The following is a 27,987-nucleotide window of genomic DNA, read 5'->3' as shown; positions in this document are numbered from 1 at the left end:
CATTCCAACAACCACCTGGCTCCTTCCTGCCGGAGGTCGCAGCCCCTAGGTTCCATGGTAGGATGACCATATTTCCCTATGCTGAGTATCAGACACCTGGTAAAATTACTTGTATTCGAGCAAATTCAATGGCAATCAATCGGAACTATGCAGTACAAGTTAACCTCAAGTTGGCTGAGCTCCTGTTAAAAAGAAATACTGTATAGTTGGATTCTTTTTATTTACCTTATCTTTAAGGCTTTAGGGTTCACACGGGGAGGGGTGATGTGCACCCCTCCCTCCTTCCCTCCCACAACACACACTCCCGTACTCCTCTCTCACACAGGGGGATGACCGACCAACTGGACTCTTCTTGTCCGGTGCTCTCTGCCCTCCATGCCTGGCTGGACCCCTGGGACAGACCCATCTCTTCTGTTACCTGGCACCGTGTCTTCCCAAGGCAACATGTGAAGGAGGGCATGCAGGATCACATGCCCCGCTTCCCATATTTCTGTCAGGGTTCACACCAGAATGTGGCCAGCAGCAGCCTTTCAGCTCTATGTGGAAAGGAAGAAAAGGGAGCTGCTTCCAGCTGCAGGGAAGGAGGAGACGGGGAGGGGATGACTTGCCCCCTGTCATTGCAGAGCTCATCTCTGCTCCCCCCACATCTGTGTGGCTGGAAGCAGCTTGTTCCTTCCTGCCCATACGGTGTCAAAAGGCAGCTAATACCTCCAGACTGCTGCTGACCACTCACATAACCCAGTGGAATTCTGTCCCTGGACTACTAAGCAGGCAGGAAGGGGTTAAGCATTAAGAATGCATTGTGCTGTGCACCAGGACCCAGGGAACTTGACTGCACGGGTTTCAGGAAACCCAGCCAGAGAGGTGGCTCAGCAGAGGGTGGGGACAGAGCAGCCCTGTGCTCCCTGGGGGCAGGATCCAGGGTGCGAAGAGGGATGGGTGAAGAGGATGCTAATCCCTTGCCTGGGGGACTGCTGTGGAGCCTGCAGGGTTGGGGCAGGAAAATAGCTTCCCGCCCCCTTGCCACTCCAGAGTTAGCTGAGGGGCAGAGCCGCTTCTCTGTGCCAGCGCTGTGTGGGGCTTTGGCACACACAGGGCTCGACTCCTCCTCGCCAGTGCCCCAGGCTGGAGGGTTTGGGGCTTTCCTGGGGTGCCGTCCCAGCCAGAGGCAGTTGGGGAAGGAAGGAGCCTCCTGGCCAAGCTGTTAGTGAGCTGAGCGCTCTGCCCAGGGACTGGTTCTCCATACAGCATTGGGTGTGGGACAAGCCCCACTGGTGGGAAGCGAGAAGAATACAGAGGAACAGCAGGGGTGGGAGGCCAAAGCAGGGAAAGGCCAGCAAGAAGGGGAAGCACGTAAAGCGATAATGGGTGGGCAGCAGAGGCAATATGAAACCGTCTGCTGCCTGGTGCCTTCCCACACACAATAGCCTCAGCAGCTCGCAGCCAGCACTGGCCAGAAACGGGACAGGGGATGGAGCCCTGCTGCTTGAGAGCCAGCATGCAGCAGAGGCTGCGCTGATGGACCAACTGGGAGAGCAGCTAGCCCTGCGCACTCCATCTTCGCCCTGTCACCAGCCTTCTACCCCCACTCATCAGCGGCCACAGGACCCCCATTCTCTACTAGTGGGTGGATGGTGAGCAGAGATCCAGCCAGCAGCAGGACCTGCCAGTGCTGATGGGGGGTGTAGGGGGGAAGAAAGACAGAAAGTACAGGACAATTTGCCTGTTTTTAAGAAAATGTTGGGACACCTGCAGGAGGGCTTAAATTTGGGACTGTCTCTTTAAAAATAGGACATCTGGTCACCCTAGTGATAGAAACAATACAATAAATTACAATAAAAATATATACATCAGAAAATGTGAACTAAGGCCTACACTTGTTAATAGGAAAAGTAATCTAATAAAGAAGGTTTCCCCCAGGTCAGTTGCAGACTTTGCTGGCTTCCCAGGGACCAGGATCCAATATTTCATGGAAAACACCCCTCTTCAACAAGATGGTTCCTCCAGGAATGGATCCAAAGTGCCTTTCCCCAATCTGTGTTATAATGAAACAGTTTTGTCTATTCAGAGACAGAATTCCATCTGTTATAATGTTCTTTTTTTTAACCAGAGTGGCTTTGATTGTTTGCAGTTGTTTTTGATGGTTTTCCACTGACAGTTCTGTGATGGGGCAATGGTAGAGAACTGAGCCTTGCATTACCTCATGGGCTAACCGGGAGGGGTGGCAACTCCCTCCTGCATGAAACAAGTTACATCCCTACTGTATACAGACAACTACCTGAGGCAAGAAGTGATGAGACTACCTCTTTAGCCAAGAGAGGGACAAGACCCATTGACGTGAGAGGAAATTTTCTGTGTTCTAAAGCCCCGAACAGAGAAATAAGCTCTCTGCCTATCCTTAACAGGGGCCCAGAAGCAGAACAGAGTGCAGTGATGGCTGAGACTCCAGCCAGATGTAGGGACACTGAAGCAGATGTGGTGCACTGCCAAATCTATAACAGCCACCCCGGAGGGAAACACCCAAGTAGAGATTAAGGCCTGGTCTACACTACACATTTATACCGAAATTAGCAGCATTAAACCGATTTAACCCTGCACCCGTCCACACAACGAAGCCCTTTATATTGATATAAAGGGCTCTTAAAACCAATTTCTGTACTCCTCCCTGACGAAGGGAGTAGCGCTCAAATTGGTATTGCCATGTTGGATTAGGGTTAGTGTGGCCGCAATTCAACAGTATTGGCCTCCGGGCAGTATCCCACAGTGCACCATTGTGACTGCTCTGGAAAGCCATCTGAACTCAGATGCACTGGCCAGACAGACAGGAAAAGCCCCACGAACTTTTGAATTTCATTTCCTGTTTGGCCAGTGTGGAGAGCTCACCAGCACAGGTGACCAAGCACAGCTCATTAGCATAGGTAACAATGCAGTCTCCGGAGAATCGAAAAAGAGCTCCAGCATGAACAGCACAGGAGGTACTGGATCAGATCACAATATGGGGAGAGGATTCCATGCTAACAGAACTCAGTTCCAAAAGATGAAATGAAAAAACATTTGAAAAAATTTCCAAGGCCATGATGTAGAGAGGCCACACCAGGGACTCAGTACAGTGCCGTGTGAAAGTTAAGGAGCTCAGACAAGCCTACCAGAAAACCAAAGAAGCAAATGGAAGATCCGGGGCAGGGCCGAAAACATGCCGCTTCTACGCTGAGCTGCATGCAATTCTAAGGGGGGTCCACCACCAGTACCCCACCCCTGTCCGTGGATTCCAAAGTGGGGGTAATCTTAGCCTTGCCTGAGGATTCTGCAGAGGGGAAGATGAGGAGGAAGAGGACGACGAGCTTGAGGAGAGCACACAGCACTCCATTCTCCCCAACAGTCAGGATCTTTTTCTCAGCCTGACTGAAAGGCTCCCAACCCTCCCAAGGCAGTATCCTGGACCATGAAGCTGGAGAAGGGACCTCTGGTGAGTGTACCTTTGTAAATATAAAACATGGTTTAAAAGGAAGCTTTTTTTAAATGATTAATTTACCCTGAGGACTTGGGATGCATTCGCGGCCAGTACAGCTACTGGAAAAGTCTGTTAACATGTCTGGGGATGGAGCAGAAATCCTCCAGGGACATCTCCATGAAGCTCTCCTGGAGGTACTCCAAAAGCCTTTGCAGAATGTTTCTGGGCAGGGCAGCCTTATTCCGTCCTCCATGGTAGGACACTTGACCACATCATGGATGTAGCAAGTAATCTGGTATTATTGCATGACAAAGCCTAGCTGTGTATGGTCCCGGTGTTTGCTGGCATTCAAGCAACATCTGTTCTTTATCTTGTTGTGTTATCCTCAGGAGAGTGATATCGTTCCTGGTAACCTAGTTGAAATTCAGGAACAGGGGACAGAGATGGCCATTCCTACTGTCTGCCTGTGGCTTAAAAGAAATCCTTCCCTGCAGGTAGCCAAGCAGGGGGAAGAGTGGGAGGTGATTGGCGCTGAGCTTTTTCACGTTTGGCTAGCAGGGAGCCACGTGGTGGTGGTGGGTGTTTAGCTCTGATCTTCCATGATATCAGCCACGCAGTGGGGGGAGGGGTGAAGCGATCATCCCAGAGAATTGGATGGGGGTGGTTGCTGCTGCATGTTAACAGGAAAGAAGCTGCACTCAACAGCCGTTGCTTGCTATTTGGGAAAAGAGGGTGCTGGACATATGAAGGCTGCAGAAGAAAGACAATGGCTTACCATGGCCGCATGCAAGCTGAATTCTGATGCCCAGACCTGCGTCTGTGAGATCTCTAACACCAGAGCCGCAGGCACTCAATATTAAGATGCAAAATGCGACCTTGTAGTGAAATCACATGTGCTATGTAAGGTGAATAGTGTTGTTCACCGTGAAAGAGTATAACCATTGTTCTGTAAAATGTATCTTTTTAAATACTTCTCTCCCTTTTTTCCCTCCCTCATGCAGCTGCAAATTTTTCAAGCCTCCCTACTCCATCCCGAAGGCTATCTCAGATAAGGTGGTGGAAAAAAAAACGCGAGACGAAATGTTCTCGGAAATCATGGAAGTGACCCGCAATGAAAGAGCTCATCTGAATGAGTGGAAGGACGTGGTATCAAATTACAGAAAAGATGCCAGTGAACATGAGGACAGGAGGGACGCAACGAGAGGAGAGAGGACAAACGTGAAGAGGAGAGACGCTCGAGATGAAAGGTGGCAGCACTTCTGTTTGTTTCCCTCGTCGCTCCTTGTCGTCCTCCTCCTCCTCCTCCAGCGCCCCGTTCTTTTTCTCCGTTCCTTTTCCTGTCCTTGTCCCCCTTTCCCTGCCCTCGGCGTGCGCCATCGCTTTTGTTTGCCCTTTCCCTCCCCGGTGGCCCCCGTCCCTTTCCCTCGGCCCTGCCCCGGCCCCGCGCTGTCGTCCCGGCCCTCTTTTTCCCTTTTTTCCTTGCCTCGTTTTACGTTGCCCTTCCCTTTCCCTCCTTCTCCTCCTGCTCCCCCCTCTGGTATCCGCCTGTCTGTCTTCCTTTCTGTTTGTCCGTGTTTCCCCTCCCTGTTTCCCTTTCTCGCCTGCGCTGGCTGCGTTCCTCCCTTGTCCTCCTTTGTCCTCGCTGCCTCCCTCGGTCTGCTGTCCCCTGCCTTCCCCCCTGTCCCAGCCTTTTCCCCTCCGCTACCTCTCCGCTCACGCTTGCCGTTTTTTTTTGCTTCCTGCCGTCTCCCTCCCCCCGCTCGGGGTCTTTGCTTTTCCCCCGCGTCCTCCGCCGTCCGCCTTGCGGCCGCGTTCCTCTCCCTCCTGTCGTTCCTTTGTCCTCTCTCCCCAGCTTTCTTCCGGGTCCTGTCTCTCCTCAGGCTTCTCCGCTTTTCCCCGCCCCCGCTTTGTTTCCCCCGCTTGTCCTTCCGTCGCGTGCCCGTGCCCCCTCCCTCCCCGTCCTTCCGTCGTGTGCGTGCCCTGTCCCCGCGGCTGCTTCGCTTCCGGCGCCGTTGCACCTGGTGGCTCGCTCTCGCCCTCGTTTCCCGACGTCTGCCCGCCTTGGCCTTCTGGTTCGCTCGCCGTGCCTGCTGGCGCCCCCCCTTGTCGCTGGTCGTCTGGGTCCCCTCCCCCTCCCTCAGTTGCCCCCGGCCGCCGCCCCCCCTTCGTGCCTTTTCCTGCCGTGCCCGTGGCCGCTCCCTACCCGGCCCGCTGGCCCCGCTTGCCTCCCGCCCGCCCTCCTGGCGTTTTTCGACCTTGCGCCTTCTGCGTGCCGTCTCTGCTGCCCCCGGCCCCTGCCCGCCCCGGCGCGGCGGCGGCGGCTCCGCCGAGTGGCGCCGCGTGCTCGGCCCTGGCCCCCGCCTTCTCCCTCCCCTGCGGCCCCGCCCGTTGGCGCTCCTGCTGGTCCTAGGGCGCCGTTCTTCGCCCTGGGCGCCGCTTCTTGGGCGCCGGGCCCCCCGCTCCCGCCCTGGTGGGCCCGCCTCGTGTGCCGGTGTGGTCCGCTTCCCCGTGCTGCCCCCCTTTCGCCTGATCCAGGGCCTTTCCTGGCCCCTTGTGCCCTTGCTTTCCCTGCCCTGCCTGCCCGCCTCGCCGCTGCGGGCCGCCACTCCCCGTTGCGCCCCGCGTTGGCCTCGCCTCTGCGCCGTTGATCCCGCCCGCCGCTCCGGTCCGGTCGGCCTCCTGGCGTGTGGCCCCTCTCCTGTTGGGGCTGCTTGCTGCCCGTCGCCCCCCTCTTCCGCCTGCTGCTACGCCCGGTTGTGCCTCCTGGGCACTGTGCCCGGTCCTCAGTGCTGGCTTTGCTGGCCCGGGTTCCTCCCTGTGGTGGGACGCCGCTCGCTGGCCCCCTCTCCTGCCCTTGGCCCGCGCCCCCTCCTCACCGCCCGGGGTCCTTTTCCTGGTCATGCCGCCCTGGTGGCCTCCCCGGGCCGTTTCACCCCCTCCCCGTGGCTGGCCGGGCGGGTTTCCTGCCCCTTGCCTGTTCCGGCCCCCTCCTCCCTGTTCCCCGGCTTGCAGTCCGGGACTTCCTTCCCGCCCCGACCCTCCGTGGTCTTTGCCCCTGTCTGTCGTTCTCCCGGGGCCCCGCACCCTTGCTGGCCTGGCTCCTGCCGCCCTCCCCCCGGCCGCCGGCCCGTCGTCCGGCGCTGTTCACCTGCAGGCTGCGCCGCGCCGCCGCTGGGTGCGTCTGCCCTGTGCCTATGGCCGTTTCCAGCCGTGCTGGCGCCCCTCTCAGCCTCCCTCCGCCTCCGCCCGCCCCCCTCTGGCGCCTCCCCCCCCGCGTTCTTCTCGTCCTGGTGCTGCGGCGCTCACGGCCCCCTGGTGCGGGGGGCCGGGTGGTTATCCGGGTGCCTCGGCCCTCTCCGCCCCCTCTGTTCTTTGATGCTTGCCGGTGCTACCCCCGATCTGTGCGTCGGGCGCCGCCCTTCTGGCAGGCGTGGGGCGGCGCGGCAACCCCCTGCCGTGGCTTCGCCCCAGCCCGCCACCCCCGGCGCTTCCCGCGCCCCCCCAGGCCCGCGTGTGCCTTCGCCCGCCTCGCCCCCCGTTTTCCTCCTGGCCCCGGGTCCGTGTGCTGTGTGTATTGTTTCTCCCTGTGATCCCACCACCGTCCTTGATTGACTCCTTCCCATGTCAAGCCCACTCCCCACTCGCACACCACGGCTTGCTTATATAGGACCCATAAGTCCATCTCTCATTTCCAAATCTGTCATTCTTCAATTACCAAAGCGGCCGCCAGACTGCCAATCGGCCCGGGTGGGTTTGGAGCGCAGGCTAGCGGGAAGGGGCACTAAAATCCTCCTTAACTCCGCGCCTTGGTTGCGCTGTCCCACTGGGGTAGCGATGGGCGGTGCACCGGCCTCCCCCCCTGCTTGCTCATTTGTCTGTGGGTGGGAAGGTCCAGGACTGGTGCGGCGGGACAGGTGGTTTCAGGGCTGCGCGGCACTCTCAGATGACTGCTGCTGGTTCCTGCAAGCCCTCCACGATATGCGAGAGCATGTCAGATTTGATCATGGACAGCCCCAAGCATTGCCAGTCACTGCCACACTGGATCTTACTGCCACCACTTCGATCTCGAGCACCGTCCCTACCTCACGTTCGTGGCCCTCCTGCTCTGCACGGTCACTGGGCATCTTTCCTTGTAGCTTTGATACCGCGACGTCTCGTCCACTCATTCAGATGAGGCTTCCATTGCAAGGTCACTTCCATGTATGTCCAAGAACCATTTTGTCTCTTGCTACGTCTTTTTTTCCGCCGCCTTATCTGAGATAACCTTTGGGACGGAATAGGGAGGCTTGAAAAATTTGCAAGCTGCATGACGGAGGGAAAAAAGGGAGAGATATTTAAAAAGATACCATTTTAGCAGAACAATGGTTATACTACATTCAAGTGAACTCACTATTCACCTTCACTAGCATATGTGATATTCAACTAACAAGGTTGCATTTGGCACATCTTAATAATTGAGTCTCATCTTGCTATTCTGGCATTTCAGGGCAGGGGAAAGCAAGTCACAAAGTTCCATGAAAGTGCCCTTATGCATGCGAAAGTTTTGCAGCCACTGGGAATCGTCCCACACCTGCAACACTATGCGGTCCCACCAGTCTGTGCTTGTTTCCCGGGCCCAAAATCGGCATCCCATGGCTAGAACCTGCCCCATTACCAGCAGGATCTCCAACGTGCTGGGGCCCGCAGTTTGAGAGAATTCTGTGTCCATGTCCTCATCACTCGTCGCCACTCTGCTGTAGCCGCCGCCTCCTCGCCTGGCTTTGCAGGTCCTGGTTCAGCATAGACTGCACGAGAATGCGCAAGGTCTTTAAAACGTCCATGATTGCTGTCTTGAGTGCAGCAGGGTCCATGCTTGCCGTGGTATGGCATCTGCACAGTTCACGCAGGAAAAAAGGCACGAAATGGTTGTCTGCTGCTGCTTTCACGGAGGGAGGGGTGAGGCTGTACCCAGACGCACCAGCGACAATGTTTTTTGCCCCATCAGGCACTGGGATCTCAACCCAGAATTCCAATGGGCGGGGCAGACTGCGGGAACTATGGGATAGCTATCCACAGTGCAACGCTCCGGAAATCGAAGCTAGCCTCGGTACATGGACGCACACCGCTGAATTACTGTGTTTAGTGTGGCCACGTGCACTCGACTTAATACAATCTGTTTTAAACAATCGGTTTCTGTAAAATCGGATAATCCTGTAGTATAGACATACCCTGAGAAAGCTGCTTGAGAGATGACAAAGGTAACTACAGGATGGAGAGGGAACTTCTTCCTGCAGTCTGACTGCTTAATGATCTGTGAAAATGCAAAAGACCCCGAGCTGGGTAGTGATCTTCATTAATCAACAAAAAAAGTCAGCTTTGAATTCTTATATAGCCTGAGTTGAAAAGTTCTGTACAATTGTTTAATGCAGAGTTTACATCATACAGTGTTCATCATGATGAACAATTCATGACAATGGAGGAACTCATCCATCTCATGAGAAATGTATAACATTGATTAAACAGGTACAAACAGAAATGAATGACATACAGTCATTAAACCATATTGTGGAGCAGTAGTTATGAAGTATGTTAAAGTGGTAATGTCAACTTAAAACCTAGTCAATTAAAAAAGTTAAAAATAGTTTCCAGGTACTACAGCTGCCCTTGTTTCCCTGGGCCAATTTCCTATTTAAATGTTACTGTTCCACCTGTTATGTGAAAGTTGCAAACAAATAATCTGTTTCACCCGATGTCAGTTAAAGTGTTGACAAGTACATAAAATTAACTGAAAAAATAACTTTTTTCTCTATTGAAGTAGTATTAGAGACTACATGTAGCGACTAGGTAAACAAACAGAATTCTTATATTGTTTCACTTTCTAAAGATAGTTAATGTTTTTCTTAGCTTTTGCACAACAAAATGTCTTTCGCATAAATTTTGTAATTTAGGTACATAAAACAAATTCTTTATATGTTTATAAACAGCTATCTGCATAAGTTCTATACAAGGTGGTCTTCGGCAAATACAGTGTACTTTAGTTAGCTTCTTTGCACTGATAAAGGCTAAAATTCTAAAAGACAATTATGAAAACTTGCCATATTTGATCTCAAAAAAACGCTAAGATAGAGTAGGATTTTCAAAAGTTTTGTCTCTGTTCTCATGAAGTCAGTGGTAAAACTCAATGGCTGTTTCAATGTGAGCTGTTAGGTTGCCACTGAGTGCTTTCAAAACTCTTACCCATAAATTTTTCCTGTTCATATTTTTTAGAGATTTAAGTAGTAAAAATTTTTGCATTACATATTAGAACCAGAGACCAGACAATTTACGTTCTTTATGTTTTAAAAAAAGAATTAAAACTGAAAGAAAACAAATGCTGAATACACATATATAAAAGTTTTTATGGTTAACAAACAAAACAGAATTGAGATAAACATTTTTAATAATTACAAGAAGGAGTAAAAAGGTCATTCTTGAAATTAAACAGTTTTGAAGTGTATCCAAGACTGGAGTTTGAAATAAAGCTTTTGAAAAGGTGCACTGTAAACATTCTTGATATTTACAAATCAAGTTTTTGAAAAAATACTAGATCACCTGAGTTTCTTAATCCAAATTGAGTCAATCTTTATACATGGAACAAAAGGTATGTGTGGTGTGGTGAAGAATGTGGTTTTCGGTGGTAACAAGGAACATATCATAGAGACTAGATAGTTGTGGAACAGTAACAGAATGTCAAAAGCAGTCTGCAAGTTTCTTTCTTTCTTCAAATTGTTTGTCCACTACAAGTGAAAGAGCCTGAAGAAACACTGCCATTGTAACGTTAGGACACTGGAAGCGAAAAAGAAAAAATCTTTGTCAAATGTCTCAAAGAACAGTAGGTGGCATAATGCTCTACAGACAAATACACCTGAGAGGAGAAAAAAAATTAGCGCCACGCTTATTAGCATTTTCCAAATGATGTACAACAGCTATGGGATTCTGCACCAGTTAGCACAGGGAAATCTAAGCCAACCTGAGCAAATTCTTGAGGTTTAATCAATATCATGACTGTAAATTCACCTCACCAAAATCCAACAAGCAACATTACTGTAAAAAAATGTGACAGACCGCATCAAAACGTACAGAACAACTAAAGGAAAATAAGTGACAAAGAAGCAATATTGATGTTGTGTCATGATATAGGAGTTACTGGCCACATCAATCCTGCCTTCATAATTGCAAAATATGCAAATATGTAGTTTCTCTTAATCTCTTTTTAAATAATGAGGTAGCACAAAATGGTTGCAGTCCAGCCAGGAGCAGACCCAATGTAATTCAAATTAAGGTGGTTTCTTTTTTCAAAAGGCACACTCAGGAGCTTCCACCAAAGTGACTTCCCAACACACCTAAATAAAAAGCAGAATAAAATAAACTTACTTGAATATAAAGTGCATGTGCTAGAAAAGGAAGTTTCCTCAGGACACGGCCACTAAGTCCTTCACTTTTCCTACAATGAAGCAGAGATGTGCATACTATTATTTTGCTAAATACTAGATCTCCCTTCCAGAAATTAAGAGGTTTGCTTTCTGTGGTTCTGCCAAGAATCTCTCTACAGAGAAACTCACATTATTGCTAGTTAGCACTACGTAGCACTAGGAGAGAAAATACAAATCTTTCATCTATTCTTTACCTGTTATGTCTAACAAACCTACAAAATATTTTACTTTCATGAGTATTACTTTTACAAATAAACAAATATATACACATATACAGGGTGCTATTCAAAAATGCTCAATTGACATACACCAATAGGCTGTCATTTGTTAATGCTAATTTCAGTTACTGTGCCTATCATTTTATGGAATAACCCAGACAAGTCTACTGTGTTCTGAACACCATAGTTCACTGTTTGAAAGGGCACTATTAATTATATACTGGATATACTGTTGCTTTAAGGAAGACTTTTCTGACCCTTCTGCAAGGGTACACTTTCAAATTCTTTTACTGCTCTGATATTTTGTTTGAGCTCTGTTAAGACCTCCACAAAAATCAGAAAAAATTACTTAGTGAAAACACCAATAATCTGCTTTCTATTATTCCACAGATTTTCACATTGTGGTGAAATCTGTCCCTTTAGTCCTCTTAGCAAAAAAACAAATAAAAATCAAACCAAAGTAAATGCAAAGAACTATTCATAATCCTCCTCTCCCACACCTCTGCCCATTTCTTAACTTGTGCTCCAAAAGGTCACCTCCTAGTGAACTACTGAGATCTCTCAGCATCCTCAGATGGGATGAAGGCCAGAGCTGTTTATGTTGAACTGTGGCCACTACAGCCTTAGGCACCTCACTAGCCCAGGGAGTGATTTGATGAGAACTTAAAAGAGCAAAGGAGGAGGCAGGGATGACATAAGATCATGCAGATTTTTGATACATTTTGAGATCCAGGAGGACAGAAGCAGATGGTGCTTGCAAAAAAATTCCCATGTTCACTGGTGAACACTGAAAAATTTTACAGTTGACCAAATTTGACAATTTGCAACAACAATTAAGAAACTGGGAAGTTTCAGAACTCTAGCTGTTGCTAATATATCCAACAACTTTAGAAATAGTTCCACAAATTACTTTTACACACACACACACACGAGCACAGTTGCTCACTTTGTACATAAAATGGATGAATCAATAAATAACAAAACCTTACCTTGCAATTTCTTTTAATACGAGACTCAGCCGTGACACATTATTTTCTACATAACCAATCATCTCTAACTCTCTGAGCGTCAGCAGCTGCTGTCGAGGATATATTATCTGACGCTAATAAAAAGAAAAATGATATTTGAAAGGACCAACTGCAGTTCTATTCTGAAATGAGATTATGAAAATGGCAACTTCTTACTCAACAGTTCTGCTCTTTGTATGTTTTCAGAATAACTACTGACTCCACTGACAAATACTGTGTTTTACACTGCTAAGAGGACATATCAAATAACTTTCCCTAACTAATCCTAGCGCAACCCTTAATTTTAAATGATTTATGAACTGCTTACAGATTTCAGCAGTAACACAGAAGCAGAAAAGCAGAGTGTGTTACGGTTCATTTACCACACTGGCTGGCAGAGACAGATTGAGGAACTATTATGGGGGCCAAGGGTGGCATTTATACCTGTGGTCAGTGCAACGGGTCTGTATGTGCCCCCTGGTCTATAAATACGGCTTTAAAAAGTTGTGCGGCTGTGTGGATTACAGAGTAGCTCAGTAGAGGCAGTCTCAAGAAGGAGAAATAGGATAACAATTGTGTACTATTATCGTTAGCATTTATGCAATTATTAAAATAGGACATCTAAGTTAAGAATCTTACTTGCAAAATTTTACCTTCATCAGTTCTTCCAAGCAAGAAAAATATATTCGGAATACTGCTGCAGCAGATGGAGGTCCAATATATTGCTTTATATCCGCCCTGTCTACAAAGGCCGTGTCAATTTTCTCTGTAATATTTGAAGTAGTCAAAATTACAACATTGGGATACCTTTAAAACACAGAAAAAAGAGACATCATTTCTATCGCTTACACATGAGAATCATCCCTCAAGGCATGGCAAAGTGACTGTTTCTCTTCTATGTCAGGACTGTAAATTTGGTCCAGATCAGAAGTGGCCAACTTGTTACTGTTGGATAGATGTTAAGTGAAATGATTTGGAGGTCTCAATTTACAGTGAACATATTCCACACAAAAGCACTTTTGTCAGCAATTTTTCTAGAGATCCCCTGAAGGCTGAACTGTATGTTAGCCTGGAAAGGAACCTCTTCTAAAATAGCACTGAGGTATAATCAGGTGGGATGAAGTTTGGACTGCTGCTGCCCATATTGTCTTGTGCTTGTGAGACAGGACTTTAGTTTCCAGTACTATTGAATCAAGCCTATTTTTATAAATACTAATTTCACTTGAAAAAAACATCAAGTCTTTTTAATTTGCACTTTTTGTCTAGCATATATTCTGTTTTAGTCCAACGGTAATTACCCTAATTTGCCTCCACATTGAATAATGAACTTTAAAAATTTAGAATTATGTAATATTTTAGTTAAAAATTTTACCACAAATAATTCCCACTTTCAGTGAATTTCGTCATAAAAATGTATTTAGATTTTTTTTTATTCCGTTTTTAATTTGTTGGGTAAGAAAGACAGCTGCTTCCAAGTACCACGCTCCTTCCACAGCCCAGCCAGAACTTCTAAAGCACAGGTAGGCTGAGGAAATATGGACCAGAGATATCTACCTTTACACAATTCTCAGCATATTAATCTAAAACCCATTGACTAAATTATTTAAGTTAATAGTGAAATAAGAAAACTAGCGACTGCATATTTTGTCCTTCTTTCTCATGAATTAGTGCAGATACCCCCAAAAACACTTCGCATTTTTTAAGAATTTAAAGTAATAAGAATTTAAAGTAAAGTAATTAAACACTCCTGAGCATGTTTTAAGGTGCCTTGCACATGTAAGACAGTGTAAGACAGTAACAAAAAATGGATTATAATAGGCACTGTATTATAATAATTAAAATTACTCAACTTCTCATCAATGCACACAAATGTAGAATTTGTGTTTTAAAATTTTGCATGTCTGTTTTTATTAAACCCAAGTAAAACATAACATTGAAATACTTCACTTGGCTAACACACAATACAAACACCCAAGATGTTCTGCATTTCCATTGATTTTTTCCTTCAAATTTATTCATAAGCCCAAGGAAACAACAAATCTAAATGTGTAAGGTCAGAATTATTTAAATTAATGACCCTACCAAAAGGAAAGACTCTCCTTCCACTCAAGCCACTGTGAGAAAAATCCTGCAGGTATTGATAGGACTTGTTCCTTGACCTCAAGCTCAAAGTTGGACTGTGGTGGACCTAGGTAGAGGGCCCCCCTCAACTAAGATTCAGTAGCACATCAAGGTTACCCTATTCCCAGATATACATCTAGGGACTGTCAGCATCCCAGGTTTTGAATCAGAGTGTGGATAAGAATCAATTTCTACAATAGCAGGGCCCAAATCATAAAGAAATGTGAACCAATCCTGAGAACTAACTGAAAGCCAGTGCAATCGAAGAATACTGGTGCAATATGCTCTATATAGGACATGCTGCTAAATAAGCAAGCACTTGCAGACCTGCGAGTGGTCTCAAAAGCAATCTCAAAGAGACTGCATTGCAATAAACCAAGCTATAGCTGCCAAGGCAAGGATAAAAGGGGCAAAGTCTACATCAATCAGAAAGGTCAACATCTCTTTGTCTTGCCAAAGAAATATTGAAAAAACATTCTTGGCTATAGCTGTTTTTTAGATCTACAACCAGAAATGGCTATGGATCCAAAAATATGACCCAATGACTAAGTCTCAGAGCAAGAAAAAAAGCACTTTTCCTCAGTTAAAGCAGCAGTTGTCACCACCATCAAACAGAAGTTATTTCTCTTAACTTTAAAGTGTGGGTAGACAGTTAACTCTCATGACTCACTTAGGTATGTCCATCACAACAACTCTTCTCAGTAGGGATGGCTAGTTTAAAATTCAGCACAATTTAACCAGTCTAAGATTTGTGGATTAAGGTTCTAAATGAGAATTGCATAAAGCCAGATATTGGAATCTGTAATCATTTATCTATGTATGTTCAATATTTTTGAAATTAGACCCCAACTTGGTAATTCCTAATGGTGTTTTGCTGTGCCAATATGGCTACTATGAACGTTACCTTTTAATTTGATCTATTTGTGTCAATACAGCATTCACCACACGGATAGCATCTGAAGGTTCTGTGCCTGCTCGGAAAGCACTACGAGCTGCTGTGAGACTTTCTACCTGCCCAAAAAAAACCCAACCAAACAAAAAAGTTTAGAGTTAGAGAGTTGGTATAATGCACTTTGGGGATAAGGAGGTGGTGAAATAATCCAGGCAATAAATTTTCAAATTGCTGGGAATCTACTCAGACATCAGGAGTAGTTTCTCTGAAATTTTCTTTGTGGATAGGAACCTGTGCAGAGGGAGGATGATTGCTGACAGGGAGGTCTGGGTAGAATGTGGGAAAGGAGGCTGCAGAGATCACTGCTTTCAGGGAGTGTAGTGTAGTGCTTGATGTACATCTATGAATATGACACTGTCAATAAACCTATTAATTTTGAGGTGCTTGCTGTACATTTATGATTATTACACTGTTTGTCACTGATCCTGTGAGTTGTGTCACACTGTACGGTAACAAGTAGGCGGGTGCTTTCTGAACTGCTGGGCACTCTGCAGTGTATGTTGTGAACTAATAGATGAATTATTTTCCAAATAGAATTTTGTTCAAACAAAACCAGTGCAAAGAAATAGCTGTGCAATTTAAAAACAAATATATTAAAAACTTAAGTTCTGTTCCATTTATATATTAAGGGGAAAGAACATTCATGTCTCTTTTACCTAACATACAGCCAGGGCCGGCTTTAGGCTTTTTGCCACCCCAAGCAAAAAAATTTTTGGCTGCCCCCCACCCCAACCCTGGGTTCCCCCCGCACTGCCCTGCCGTCCCAGTGCTGGACTCCCTCCTTTTCCCCCCACCAATGCCCTCCCCCCACCTGCACTCCCCTGCCGCCCCAGTCCTGGGCTCTCCCCTGCAAGCTGCACCCTCCTGCTGTCCCAGCCCTGGGTCACTGGTAACTCGCTCCCCAGGGCGAGTCATTCAGCAGAAATTTTGGATGTGCACAGAACACAGACAGGATTGATTCCCGTATGGTTATAGAACTGCAGTAAAGTGGAACAATTTTCAGCTTGTGTGATTGGAGGATATCTGGATGCATATTATAAGACTGTCCTACATAACTGAGGAAAAGTTGAGATGCCTTTATTATTCTTTTGTTCCACTCTTTGTTTCTATGGGGAATTTGCCAATGCAATATCACTGTCTTCCTTTTGAACAGATAAAACTTAAAAAGGGCAATAGCTGTTGAAAATAGCAATTCCAGTCCTAAAAACCACTGGGAAGCATTTCTTGCTTCTTCATTTCTTATCCTACTTTTTCAACAGCAAGTTACAATGGATCAGTATACTTGATTTGGGAGAAATGAAGTAACAGCTGCCCAAATTGAGCTTGAGCACTCCTGAATTTTGAGGAAATAAAAAAAAGAAAGAAGGTGCTAGATTCCCTTTCTGAATATTAGCTAAATCTGGAAAGGAAAAGTCACTTTCTGCTTCCATGGATCAGAAGTGGAAATCCTCCTACGTGCCTGGTCCTGTATCTAAAGCTGCCGAAGTCCCCCAGCAGAGCCTCCCCTCCCTTACTTTTCATTTTAAATTCCAGTGGGATCCATGTACCTCCCTTGCTAGGCTTCAGATAGAGAGGTACACTGTCCATTTAGTCCATCCAATTCCTTCTTTGTGGGCTGCAAGGTGAGGTCAACACCAGTATCCCTAATACAGTCTGGGGAAGTCTTCTGAAGGGGAAATCTGGGGCAAAGCCTTCTACTCCTTGGGTACACTTGTTCCTCATTCACAGTGCCACCCCTTTCAACTTGCAGCATGACTCAGCTACCTCACTCCCTACCCCTACCCCTTTCCTGTTGATAGCTGCCTAGGGATTGCTGGGAAATGTAGTTCTTTCCCTGCTCCAGGGCTGGCTCTATAGGCAGGGAGCAAGGCAAGGAACTACAGCTCCTAGGGTCTCATGGGTTCTCAGCTCCCATGCCGGATCCCCAGCTGCTCCGTGGCTCTGCTTCTGCAGGGCTGTGAGAATGGAGGAAGTGAGTTTAAAAAAAAAAAAAAAAAGATGGCCAGAATGCTGCCCCCTGGAAATGTGCCGCCCCAAGCACCTGCTTGTTTCGCTGATGCCTAGAGTCAGCCCTGCATACAGCAACTGTGGCTTTCACACATCAGTGTATGTGAAACTGTGGTTATCCTTAATGTCCCTCAGCATGGAATGGCAGAAGCAGGGATGAGGCCCCAGATACAACAAGAAATGTTGGATGTGTGTAGGGAGATGCTGTAACATCGCTCTCTATGAACTACAAAGGGAGACAAGCTTATAGGTCCACAAGAGTCTGCAGCATTTGTGTTCGCTGCTGGAGAAGCACCATTATGTCCTGGTGTGTATCCCTGCTTTTCCTGTTGGGACTCTCTCGTTTGCTCTTTCCTTCTTCATACAGTCTGTAATAGTCATCCTCCAAGCCCTCTGTTCATGGTCTGATGCAGCAACAATGGCTTGCAGGATCTCACTGAACATGTCTTCCCTAGTCTTCAGCTTTCTGCTCTTTATCTGTCTCAGGTGTCCTTAGGGCCACAAAGACAGCAAAAAACACAGATACCACTGCCAGTGTAGTCACAACAGAAACCAAAAGTTAAGATTCAGAACTCCCTTGCCTTGCTCCCCTAAAATTTTAAACAAGACCTGCTTATTGACACTTCTCCTTGGGAATGATCACGCACAGTGCCACTCACAGCCCCAGCCATGGTTAGTGTGGCCAACTAGGGGTGAGGGAAATGAGGAGGGAATTGCCTGGTTGCATGAAACTGAGTATAGGGCAACAGCAATGAATATTGGCACCACTTTCCACAAGCGGCAGTGATCTTAGCTGATATGTTACTCTTGACAAAAGCTCAGAGACGACAGCTACTGCAGGAGTACCAAAGCCGCCTATAGCCTGATAGCCTGTGTACTGGAATGGAGTCTGCTGAAGCTATCACCAACTGGCACGGGAAAGTGTCCTATTGCAGAGGAAGCAATAAGTCCGCTATCCCTAGAAACCTCCATGAGAGGACAGCCAAGTACCTCCATGAAAGTTTCATCAAGATCTCAGGAGGATTCAAGGCACATTCCTGTTTACATTAACGAATTGCTCCACATAGCTGTCCCACCTCACTCCACAGGGGAATGAAAAGCAGATCAAGTTCTCTCTCTTTGTTGTACTACTACCTCTCCTAGTAAAAGAAAATCCTACAACAGGTTTGCCCATGCTCAACTGCTGGGACTGACTGGACTGCAGTGGAGTCTCAAACAAATCCTGTCTGGTGGCAGAGTTGGACCCCCTCTCCATCTCATGTCCCTCCTTCTCCTCCTCGCTGTTCATCCCAAGGACCTATGACTCAGGCTCCTCAGAGGTATCCCCAGTGGTCTGCAGGGTGGTAGTGAGGGTCTCAGGAAAAGGCATTTCAAGAATTCATGAGGTTTTAAGGGGGTGAGCTTCTGGTATACATGGCCCTTTGGAAGTGGAATTCATAACTGTGACCACAGTGGTCAGTGTCGGGCATGGTGGAACAGCTGCTGGAGGACTGTTAGGAACAACATAGGTAACAGTGTCTATACCCATGCTACATCGACTTCAGTACATTGACCATGGCTGAACTCTGCTTGGAGAGGTGATGTTGGCGTAATAGAGAATTTATATCAGCATGAAACAAATTTAAGTGTGGACACATGCAAAGCAGCTTATGTCAACCTAACTCTGTAGTGTAGACCAGGCCTGAGACAGTCTTTTATCAGTTCCACAGAGAAAACATTTTTTTTTTTTTTTTTTAAAGTGATGATTCTGAGTATCAGACTAATCAGTAAATTGAACAAATAAGCAAACATTCTTTAGGAATGTGACTTCAATAGTATAAAGTTCTAATAAGGTGCAAACTCTTAAGTCGCCCATATAAGAAGTCTATCAAAAGATCATCTAGGTAGTGAGCTAAATCTAATAGTGAAACCAGATTAAGAGACCACATTAAATCCACAATTTCTGAGCTCTATATTACTAAATTCTTCTCTTACTGATAAAACAAAACTAGGGCTCAAAGTTTAGAAAATGCTACAATATGTACATGTAAAAGTGTGTAGGGAGGAAGCCAGCAAAAGCAGAGCCCTATACAGGAAACTGAACTTCCCCTTCCGTTCCATCTGCAGCTGGAAATTTTTGTCTGACAATTCAGACTACATTTCTCTCACTTTGCTGTAATGATGCAATTCAAATATCTTCTACCACTCTTACACACACAGTTAAATATAATTAGATTACTCACAGCATGGCTACATTTGCAGATGTAGAGCGCCGGGAGTTAAACTACCCTTTAGAGACTGCAGCAGGGAAAACACTGCCATGTGTTTACACTGTCAGCTGCAAGCACAGTGGCATAGTCACATTAGCAGCTCTTGTAACGCCACAGAGAGCAGAGCATAGTGGTAACTATCCCAGTGTCCAAGTGGCTGCAGCGTGCTTTTCCAAATGGGGATAGGGGAGAGGAATGTGACAGGGAGTGTGTTGTGTGTATGTGGGGAGAGAGACAGTGTGTTTTGGGAGGCAGAGAGTGTGCCAGCATGCTGTCTAGTAAGTTCAGACAGAAGCAGGGGGAAACCCTGACATCAGTCCCCAACCCCCTCCCCGCCCCCACGCCTGCCTCAGCAGCAGCAGTATTCCACAGTAATGGTTTGCTTTGTCCGGGAGCACGTAAGCATGCTGGCTGTTAGAAACGGAGCTTTGAAAGGGGATATCCGCATGCGTGCAGCCAAGTTCAAAACAATGACAAGAGTGGTCACTTGACTTCAAGGGATTATGGGACTTTTCCGGATCCCATCACAGCGCAGTAATGCAACATGTCGTCCACACTGACACCTGGGCATTTCAGTCAGGGTGCAACAAGCTCAATGCTTCTTGCGGAGGTGGATTACCACGAGCACGCCAGCTGCAGAGTCCAGGTGCTCTAAGTGCCTTGTTAGCATGAACACCTCAGGCATTAAGGCACCCAGGGCTGATTCAACGTGCTCTAACTTGCAAGTGTAGCCAAGGCCATAATATGCTTCTATATTTTCTCTAAAAATGTAAGTGATCATCTTTTATTCCAGTTCACTTTCCCATAAATTAAAGGAATTGCACATCTTAATGTCATTGAAATCATACCTCATCGATCAGTACAAATACAAGAGCATCTTTATCATCAATTAACTCTTGAATCTTCTGGAACATCTTGGTTACAAGTTTGCCACTCTGAAAAGAAAATACAAATATATTAAGCTATTTTTACAAAGTTTTCCAAGTTGTAGTTTATTATTTACAACTCTAATTGTATCTACATATAAGTTGGTTCCCAGAACTAATATACCTATTGTAGATCACAGTAAATTCTGTTTATCTGTACCACAAAGCTAAAATAGTGTAATGAGTTAGATAACACGTACCTCAGAAAACCACTTAGAAAAGAGGCTATGACTGTTTATCTCAATTAACTGTCCATACCTGTACCTAAAATATGGGAGAAATCATCAACAATTATATTGTAAAATTAATTCTACTGTTGATTGCAAAGGAATCAATAACTACAGCTTACATCCTCAATATTTAAAAAAAGAATTTTGTGAACTGTGGCATCATAGCATAACAGTCAGAATTCTTACAACATTAGTGCTTTGTAATTACTAAAACAAGTATCTGAATATAAAATATAACTATTGCAAACTAAATTTCAATCTCAGTTTTATGTCAGCATATGATTGCTCTTAATGTTCTCCACAATTTTTTTTTGGTCAAAGAAATTTAAGATTTGACACTATTTAGGCACAATTCAGGTATAGACTACCATGCCAGTAACCTCATTCTTATTTTCTGGTAATTGCTAATACTACAAAGTAATACAAGTATCAAGCTAATTCTCATCAGTTCTTAAGATATTGCCAGGAATGCTAAATTACGTATGGCTGACCCTAGAATTAAATATGTTAATATTTCAGTGTAAGAGTATATAATCCATGTCTATTACACACTTATGTGAGACAAACTGCATTACTTGGAGTAATAATGATCTATAATTGAACAATATTTATAAAATAGAAAGTTACCTAGTTTACTAAGATTTGCAGTGTTAAATTGAATGTTATTACTTGTCTGTCTGAATACGAAAGATGAGTAAGGGAGGATGTGTTGATCTATAATATAAACAACACAAAACCAATATATGTCTGGCTCTAAAAGCTGTTTGTTTAATTATTAAAGATGTGGGCTATTTTGTATGCAAACAAAACAGTGGGCCTGATTCAGCCTGGCTCTTCACCTTCTGTTGTAGTTTATGAGTGTGCAAAGTAGGCATAATAAACTATCATTCTAAATGTGTAGTGTTTTACATCCACTGGTGCAAGTATCTGCCTACAATAAAAGGCATTGGTGAATTGGGCCCAGTGTCTTCAGTATAAGATGACAAATGTGATCATTTGCCATTCAACAAGCCAGGAAACATATCAGATATTAAACTGATAAGAACAGATACTGTGCTTGATCTTAGCTCATAGAGCCGAGAAGCACTCGGCACCTAATCTATGCCTGAAAGAAAACCTGCCATACTTGGTGGCAGATTTTAGCCACCCTTAATGGGTTACAGATGTTTAACAAAGTAAACTGTATTTTAAACCAAAATATTAACAAAAGTTACCTGTATGAAAGTCTAATGGTCAGCTTCTGAGCCAATGCTTTGCAGAGTGAAGTTTTACCAGTTCCTGGAGGACCTATATTCAAACCACATCCATATAATAATTTACACATGAACACATACTAGATAAAATGGCCTGACATCTCCTTAGCTACTGAATTCCAAAAACAGCACTAATTACATTTGACAGTATAAAATAAACACACTACACTACCATAGCTGCCAATTTGAACAGTTATACAGATTGTTCACTGTGTCCAAATCTTCATTAGTGCTAGAATTGCACCCTGCCTACACTGCATCTGTTAACAGAGATTGTAACCAGTTACTTGCACAGTTTCCTCTAACCATGGTCTGCACACAGACAGATGGTTAAACTCTCAGTAACCATGGCATCTAACAGCATTTCTCCCTGTGCACTAGTGTTATTTTTAAAATCTATCAGAACTGCATTACCACTGATGCAGCTCCACTGACTGTAACAGTAAAAGTACTATTATACACTGGGAGTAGATGTTTTATTACTATGCCATCTAACCCTGCTTGGAGCACACCCAGACAATACGGTGGTTGAAATGCCTGCACCCTCCCTCGTATGCAAGCATTCCTACTAGTCAGACTGCCCAAGTATTATGGGATTTTTTTGGTAAATAATGTACATTGTTAGCTTAAGACAGCATATTGTTGTCTTCCTGCACCTGATTCAGCATATTTGTTTTCTACTGTATAGACAGAAATGCTAAACGTGCATGCATTTGGCCAGTCTCTCCCTCTTTCCTTCTGCCAATCTGTACATTAAGACATCACAGAGCGCCCTGCCCAATGTGCAACTGATGACACACTGTGGGTTTGCCCTTGGGGCACTCTACCCCCTCCAGGGTAGCTGCCCAGATTTTCTAGGAATGGACCAATACAAACATGCTTAACTAGCCTGGGAAGTGTGAATATGCAAAGATTGTCAAAAAAGTTCATATGTGGACACTAACTTAACTGTGTTATTGGTAACCAGCTAAGATGACAATGCTTCCAATGGGTCACAAAGTCAATGTTGTAGTTGTAATGTGGCTACATTAAAAACAAAACAAAACAAAAAACCTGCACCTTCAGCTTCTGATGTTCTTAGCTTTTTTCCTATTCTAACACATATATTTAAACAAATCCATGATGACTCAAGTATTCCAGCGATATAAAGGATCCAATTCTCCCTTCAAAATCATTTTGCACCTTTCAACAACATTTTATATTTAGACCTATAAATAAACCAAGAGAAGAGAGCACTCTATTAATTTGCTCTATTTATTATAAAATCTCATGGTAGCTCTACTAAGGTTAAGTGAATGTCCACTAATTAGCATTTCCATTAAGAACATCTATTGGTCACAGAAGCTCATTCTGGGCTGCCACTTGATACATAATGGTTCAGCTGAAGTCATAATCCTGTTTATGGCATAATTCCTTCCAAAGCAACTGAGTGATGCTCCAAAAACCATCTTGTATGTTATACAAGAAACACCACAGTAAGTAGTCACTTAATTGAAAATATAATGGTTACCATTGCATCTGGGGATAATTATACAGCTTAGTTTATTAAACAATCAATTTAATCTGTTTAATATTAGTTATCACTTGGCTATTGAAAGGTTTCTCTGCTCCCTTAAGTTCCACTGTATTCTTGCCAAAGAAGACTAGATACAGCTCCTAGAGAAGCCCTGTCAATGCTGTTCCCTAATCATCCAAAGGGATCATTGTTCAATGACAAAGCATTTCCTGTCATTGGGGGATTGCTTCCATTATTGGTAATTTGGGGAGAGAACCAGTGGGAAAAGGAACCCACATTCTACCACACAGAAGTGCAGTACAGCTTAGTCAAGAGAACGGCTTCATTATCAATACATTTATTCTTTCTTTAGAAGTTGTAATCTTTACCGTGCAGCAAGACAACTCTGTTCCAGGATATCAGATTGCTGTCAACATTTTTGTCAGAAAACAGTAAAGTTGTCATCACATAGTCGAGTAGCTAGTTCAAGAAGAGGAAGGAAAGAACAGTTAACACACATACTATAACAGGATTACTAACAAGAGAACATAACACAACGTCATCATCACTACTATGGAAGAAGTGCATAGAGCAAGGCAAATGTTTAGGTCCCATCGAAGCTGCATTTTTGACCACCTCTACTTATCTCAGTACTATTTATTTTCCTTTTTTCTTCTTTTATATATTTTTCTCTCTTTGATACCAACCATTGTTAAATGAGGTCTGAAAATATATTTTTTCATTAAATTCTGGTCTGCTTTTGTTTCTCAGACTGACATTTACTTTTAGTGTCTTTACTCTAGATACAATAAGCATAGTTCCCTCTGAAAATATTTTTACCAATATTATTGGAAATGGCATAGACTACAGATATCGGAAATGGATTCCCAATTACCAAAAGGTCTCGTAAGATATGCAATTGAACCTGTGTTTAATTGGTGGTATTGTTCTATACTGTCAAATTTGATATAAACTCTCTCTTTTTTAAACAACTACTTGCATCATACACTCTGAAAATGGGTTGCTGTTCAATCTATGTTTTAGATGAAAACTTGTCATTGCTCTTTTTGTATTTATGATTTAATTTTTGATATGAAAAACTGGATTTGGTTGCTGGTCTGGAATAATGACAGAGTTGCTTCAATCACATCCATATTATATTTACTTTCAGATGTTCTAAAAGATGTATATTTTTCTTAGTCATAATGCCTGATGCTATTTGACGTTTAACCATATGCTGTATCTTCTGATATATACTGATAGCCCATCATATATAAATATTTCCAGTCAAATTTTCTTTACTTCCTATGGAACTGTTTATTTGCTACTGTAAGCAACTGGTAAATTGCTTTACCCAGAACAAATGTAAATAGTAGGAATTCTCCAGACAAAAGAATGTTTGCTTCCAAAAAGAATACTGTCCTCAGTTTTTACTTTCCTGCCTGAAAGATAAGAAGCTTGACTCTATCCTGACTTCATCTATAATTAGAATAGGAATACCCAATAGTATATTTTAATTTCTATTGCTATATCTCAATTTTTTGTTTATGTTAAATTGAGAAGTCAATGTAACATTCCTGCAATATTGCATGCCGTAAGTCCTGTAGGTACAGCCATTATACAGAACAAAAAAGGTTTTATGATGTACCAAAACTGTTTTTAAAAAAAATCTATGAGAACTTGAAAATGTTCTTAACACATATTACATTTTAATTCTTGAGATGTCTTTTCACTCGATTACATCCTCAATATTGTTAGGGTGACCAGATGTCCTGATTTTACAGAGAGAGTCCCGATTTTTGGGTTTTTTCTTATATAGGCTCCAATTACCCCCCGTCCCGATTTTTCACACTTGCTGTCTGGTCACCCTAAATATTGTTATTTTGCAACAGTTCTCTTAGACACTCCTTTTCTAAAATTGGAATGCGTGTGGGAACAGGAGTATCTTTATGAATTTCTGTAACTACACAGTAGTACTGTTCGTATTTTCCAGCTTTTCAAAGTGTTTTAGTTTTGCAATACTGAGAAGTAGTTTCAATTCAATCTATCCATAGTTTAAACAGGCATGTAAAGGCAAAGTAATCTTTTTCTAGATGTTAAGTTCAGTTTGATGGTTATTTAGTTTTTCTCTTCTTACCAATAATAATGTAGTATTTATTTTTCAAAGTGCTGTTTGGTCCATGTGCCTATTGTTATTTTCAGTATATCAGTTTACAGTTTACCTACTATGCAACAGGCAATTTTTAAAATAGATTAAAAGTATTGTCATTTCAGAAGTGAATAGCTGTCACCAACAGAAAGTGCATGCAGCAGAAAAAAACCCAGGAGGGCTAGCCTGAATTGGGTCAAGGAGAAACCATAAGATTTTAGAATTATTTTCGCTCTGGATAAGGGGAACAATCAATTGATGACCCAATAGCAGAGAGAAGAGACATTACCGAAAGCGAACAAGCACCTACAAGACAATTCTAAAAGACATACTTTTAATATGTTTATTGATGCTGTGTAGTTTCTAAATGAAACTGCATCAGGTCTTAAAAAAACATTTCCACTTTTCCTCAGGTACTAAGACAATCTGAAATGTTATTAACATGCTGTTTTGTTACCCATGGACAGGCTCACTTAATTGTGAAAATATTTAAGTTTTTCTTTTTGAAAAGTATTAATAAGCAGCATTTTTTTTTAAAAAGTGATTAACTTAGTGCCAATAATTCTATAGTTAAACATCTAATTGTTACCAATGTCCCAATGAGCATGTTCTATAGCTCAAGGTTTTGTTGTTTTACAACCGTCTGAGGAAGCTCAGGACTTCATCAAGGGGCAACTGCTTGTGTGGAGATCTGCTATTCTAAGCACCTCTCTCAGGTACGGGGAGGCCATCAAAAGGTAGAGGTGTATTACCAAGGGACACATTTGGAATTATTTGGGTGAACACTAATGGTGTGACTTACTGGACAACCCCCTCACAGCAAACCAGACGTTTGTTACACACAGCACCAGCCTCATTAATGGACGTTTACTGGAATTTTCAACTCCTCCCTAAAGTTGTTTTTTCATGAGATGAGATGAGGAACCAAGAGGTTGAAAACTGCACTCAAAGTCTCTTGTTACTAAGCCAGCCTATGAGTTTGTCAAATTTCCACTGTTTTCCCAGTTCACCCTCTAGAAAAACAGGAAAAATTAGTCACACATAAGATAGGTTGCAAACCTTTCAGTGGTCTAGAGGGCATTAATAGTTTTATATAAATTAAATTTTCAACTCCGTTCTAACCCAGTCTTGCCCCACGTTGCTTTTCATTAGTATGGACTGTCTTGAACAGGGCAAGTAGAGGGAGAAGATTTAAAGTCCCCTGAAAAGTGGAGTTATGAGCTATGTTACCAAAGCAGCCGTCGCATCTGCTAAAAATCACTATTTTGTGTCAGAGCAATACAATAAGGAAAGTTCATCAGACCACTTGTTCTGAGCTGAGTTTATGGGAAAGCACAGGTGGTGTTTTATTATAGCGGAAAGAGTTAAGAAGCAAGCAGACTAGGCAGTAAGGTATAATGCCCTATGGCTGACTTGCAGAGACAGGCTCTCCTAACCTGGACTCATCAGTACAATGGCCAGCAGCCTTCCCTACCCTCTCACCTCAGCTGAAGATTTCTTCTAAATAGCATAGCTACTAGAGCTATCAAGTGATTAAACAAAAACCAATCATGATAAAAAAAAAAAAGATTGCATTGTTAAACAATAATAGAATACCATTTATTTAAATATTTTTGGATGTTTTCTACATTTTCAAATATATTGATTTCAATTACAACACAGAACAAAGTGTACAGTGCTCTCTATTTTTAATACAAGTATTTACACTGTAAAAAACAAAAGAAATAGTATTTTTCAATTCGCCTAATACAAGTACTGGAGTGCAATCTCTATCATGAAAGTTGAACTTACCAATGGAGAATTATGTACAAAACAAAATAGATTCAAAAATAAAACGTAAAATTTTAAAGCCTGCAAGTCCACTCAGTCCTACTTCTTGTTCAGCCAATCACTCAGACAAACAAGTTTGTTTACAATTGCAGGAGATAATGCTGCCTGCTTCTTGTTTATAATGTCACCTGAAAGTGAGAACAGGAATTCGCATGGCACTGTGGCAGCCGGCGTTGCAAGATATTTGTGTGCCAGATGAGCTAAAGATTCATATGTCCCTTCATGCTTCAACCACCATTCCAGAGGACATGCGTCCATGCTGATGATGGGTTCTGCTCGATAAATCCAAAGCAGTGTGGACTGACACATGTTCATTTTCATCATCTGAGTCAGATGCCACCAGCAGAAGGTTGATTTTCTTTTTTGGTGGTTTGGTTCTGTAGTTTCCACATCAGAGTGTTGCTCTTTTAAGACTTCTGAAAGCATGCTCCACACCTCATCCCTCTCAGATTTTGGAAGGCACTTCAGATTCTTAAACCTTGGTTGAGTGCTGTAGCTATTTTTAGAAATCTCACATTGGTACCTTCTTTGCATTTTGTCAAATCTGCTGTGAAAGTGTTCTTAAAATTAACAACATGTGCTGGGTCATCATCCAAGACTGCTATAACATGAAATATATGGCAGAATGCAGGTAAAACAGAGCAGGAG

At 43.8% G+C, this 27,987-nt stretch overlaps 1 protein-coding gene, 1 long non-coding RNA gene and 1 pseudogene across 2 annotated transcripts in view; 1 reads left to right on the top strand and 2 right to left on the bottom strand.

Annotated features, from left to right (window-relative positions):
- Positions 1–4,641, top strand: part of LOC142046342 (uncharacterized) — a 934,987-nt gene extending 930,346 nt beyond the window's left edge. Inside the window, exon 3 of the long non-coding RNA XR_012655262.1 lies at positions 4,453–4,641. This is a non-coding gene — a long non-coding RNA (uncharacterized LOC142046342). The remainder of the gene's footprint in view (positions 1–4,452) is intronic.
- A 5,210-nt stretch (positions 4,642–9,851) lies between these two features.
- Positions 9,852–27,987, bottom strand: part of TRIP13 (thyroid hormone receptor interactor 13) — a 36,243-nt gene continuing 18,107 nt past the window's right edge. Inside the window, exons 6-14 of the mRNA XM_032765561.1 lie at positions 23,750–23,840; positions 21,827–21,899; positions 20,583–20,646; positions 20,305–20,391; positions 15,153–15,259; positions 12,781–12,934; positions 12,110–12,222; positions 10,844–10,913; positions 9,852–10,255 (exon numbers count right to left, since the gene is read on the bottom strand). Of these exons, the coding sequence (XP_032621452.1) occupies positions 10,160–10,255; positions 10,844–10,913; positions 12,110–12,222; positions 12,781–12,934; positions 15,153–15,259; positions 20,305–20,391; positions 20,583–20,646; positions 21,827–21,899; positions 23,750–23,840 (855 nt within the window). The 3' untranslated portion in view covers positions 9,852–10,159. The remainder of the gene's footprint in view (positions 10,256–10,843; positions 10,914–12,109; positions 12,223–12,780; positions 12,935–15,152; positions 15,260–20,304; positions 20,392–20,582; positions 20,647–21,826; positions 21,900–23,749; positions 23,841–27,987) is intronic.
- On the bottom strand, positions 21,587–21,700 carry LOC116816398 (U2 spliceosomal RNA; annotated as a pseudogene).

Source organism: Chelonoidis abingdonii, chromosome 2 (genome assembly GCF_003597395.2).
Source record: "Chelonoidis abingdonii isolate Lonesome George chromosome 2, CheloAbing_2.0, whole genome shotgun sequence".
NCBI lineage: Eukaryota > Metazoa > Chordata > Testudines > Testudinidae > Chelonoidis > Chelonoidis abingdonii.
Note: the sequence above shows the minus strand (reverse complement) of the source record. Positions and strands in the feature narration are given on the sequence as shown.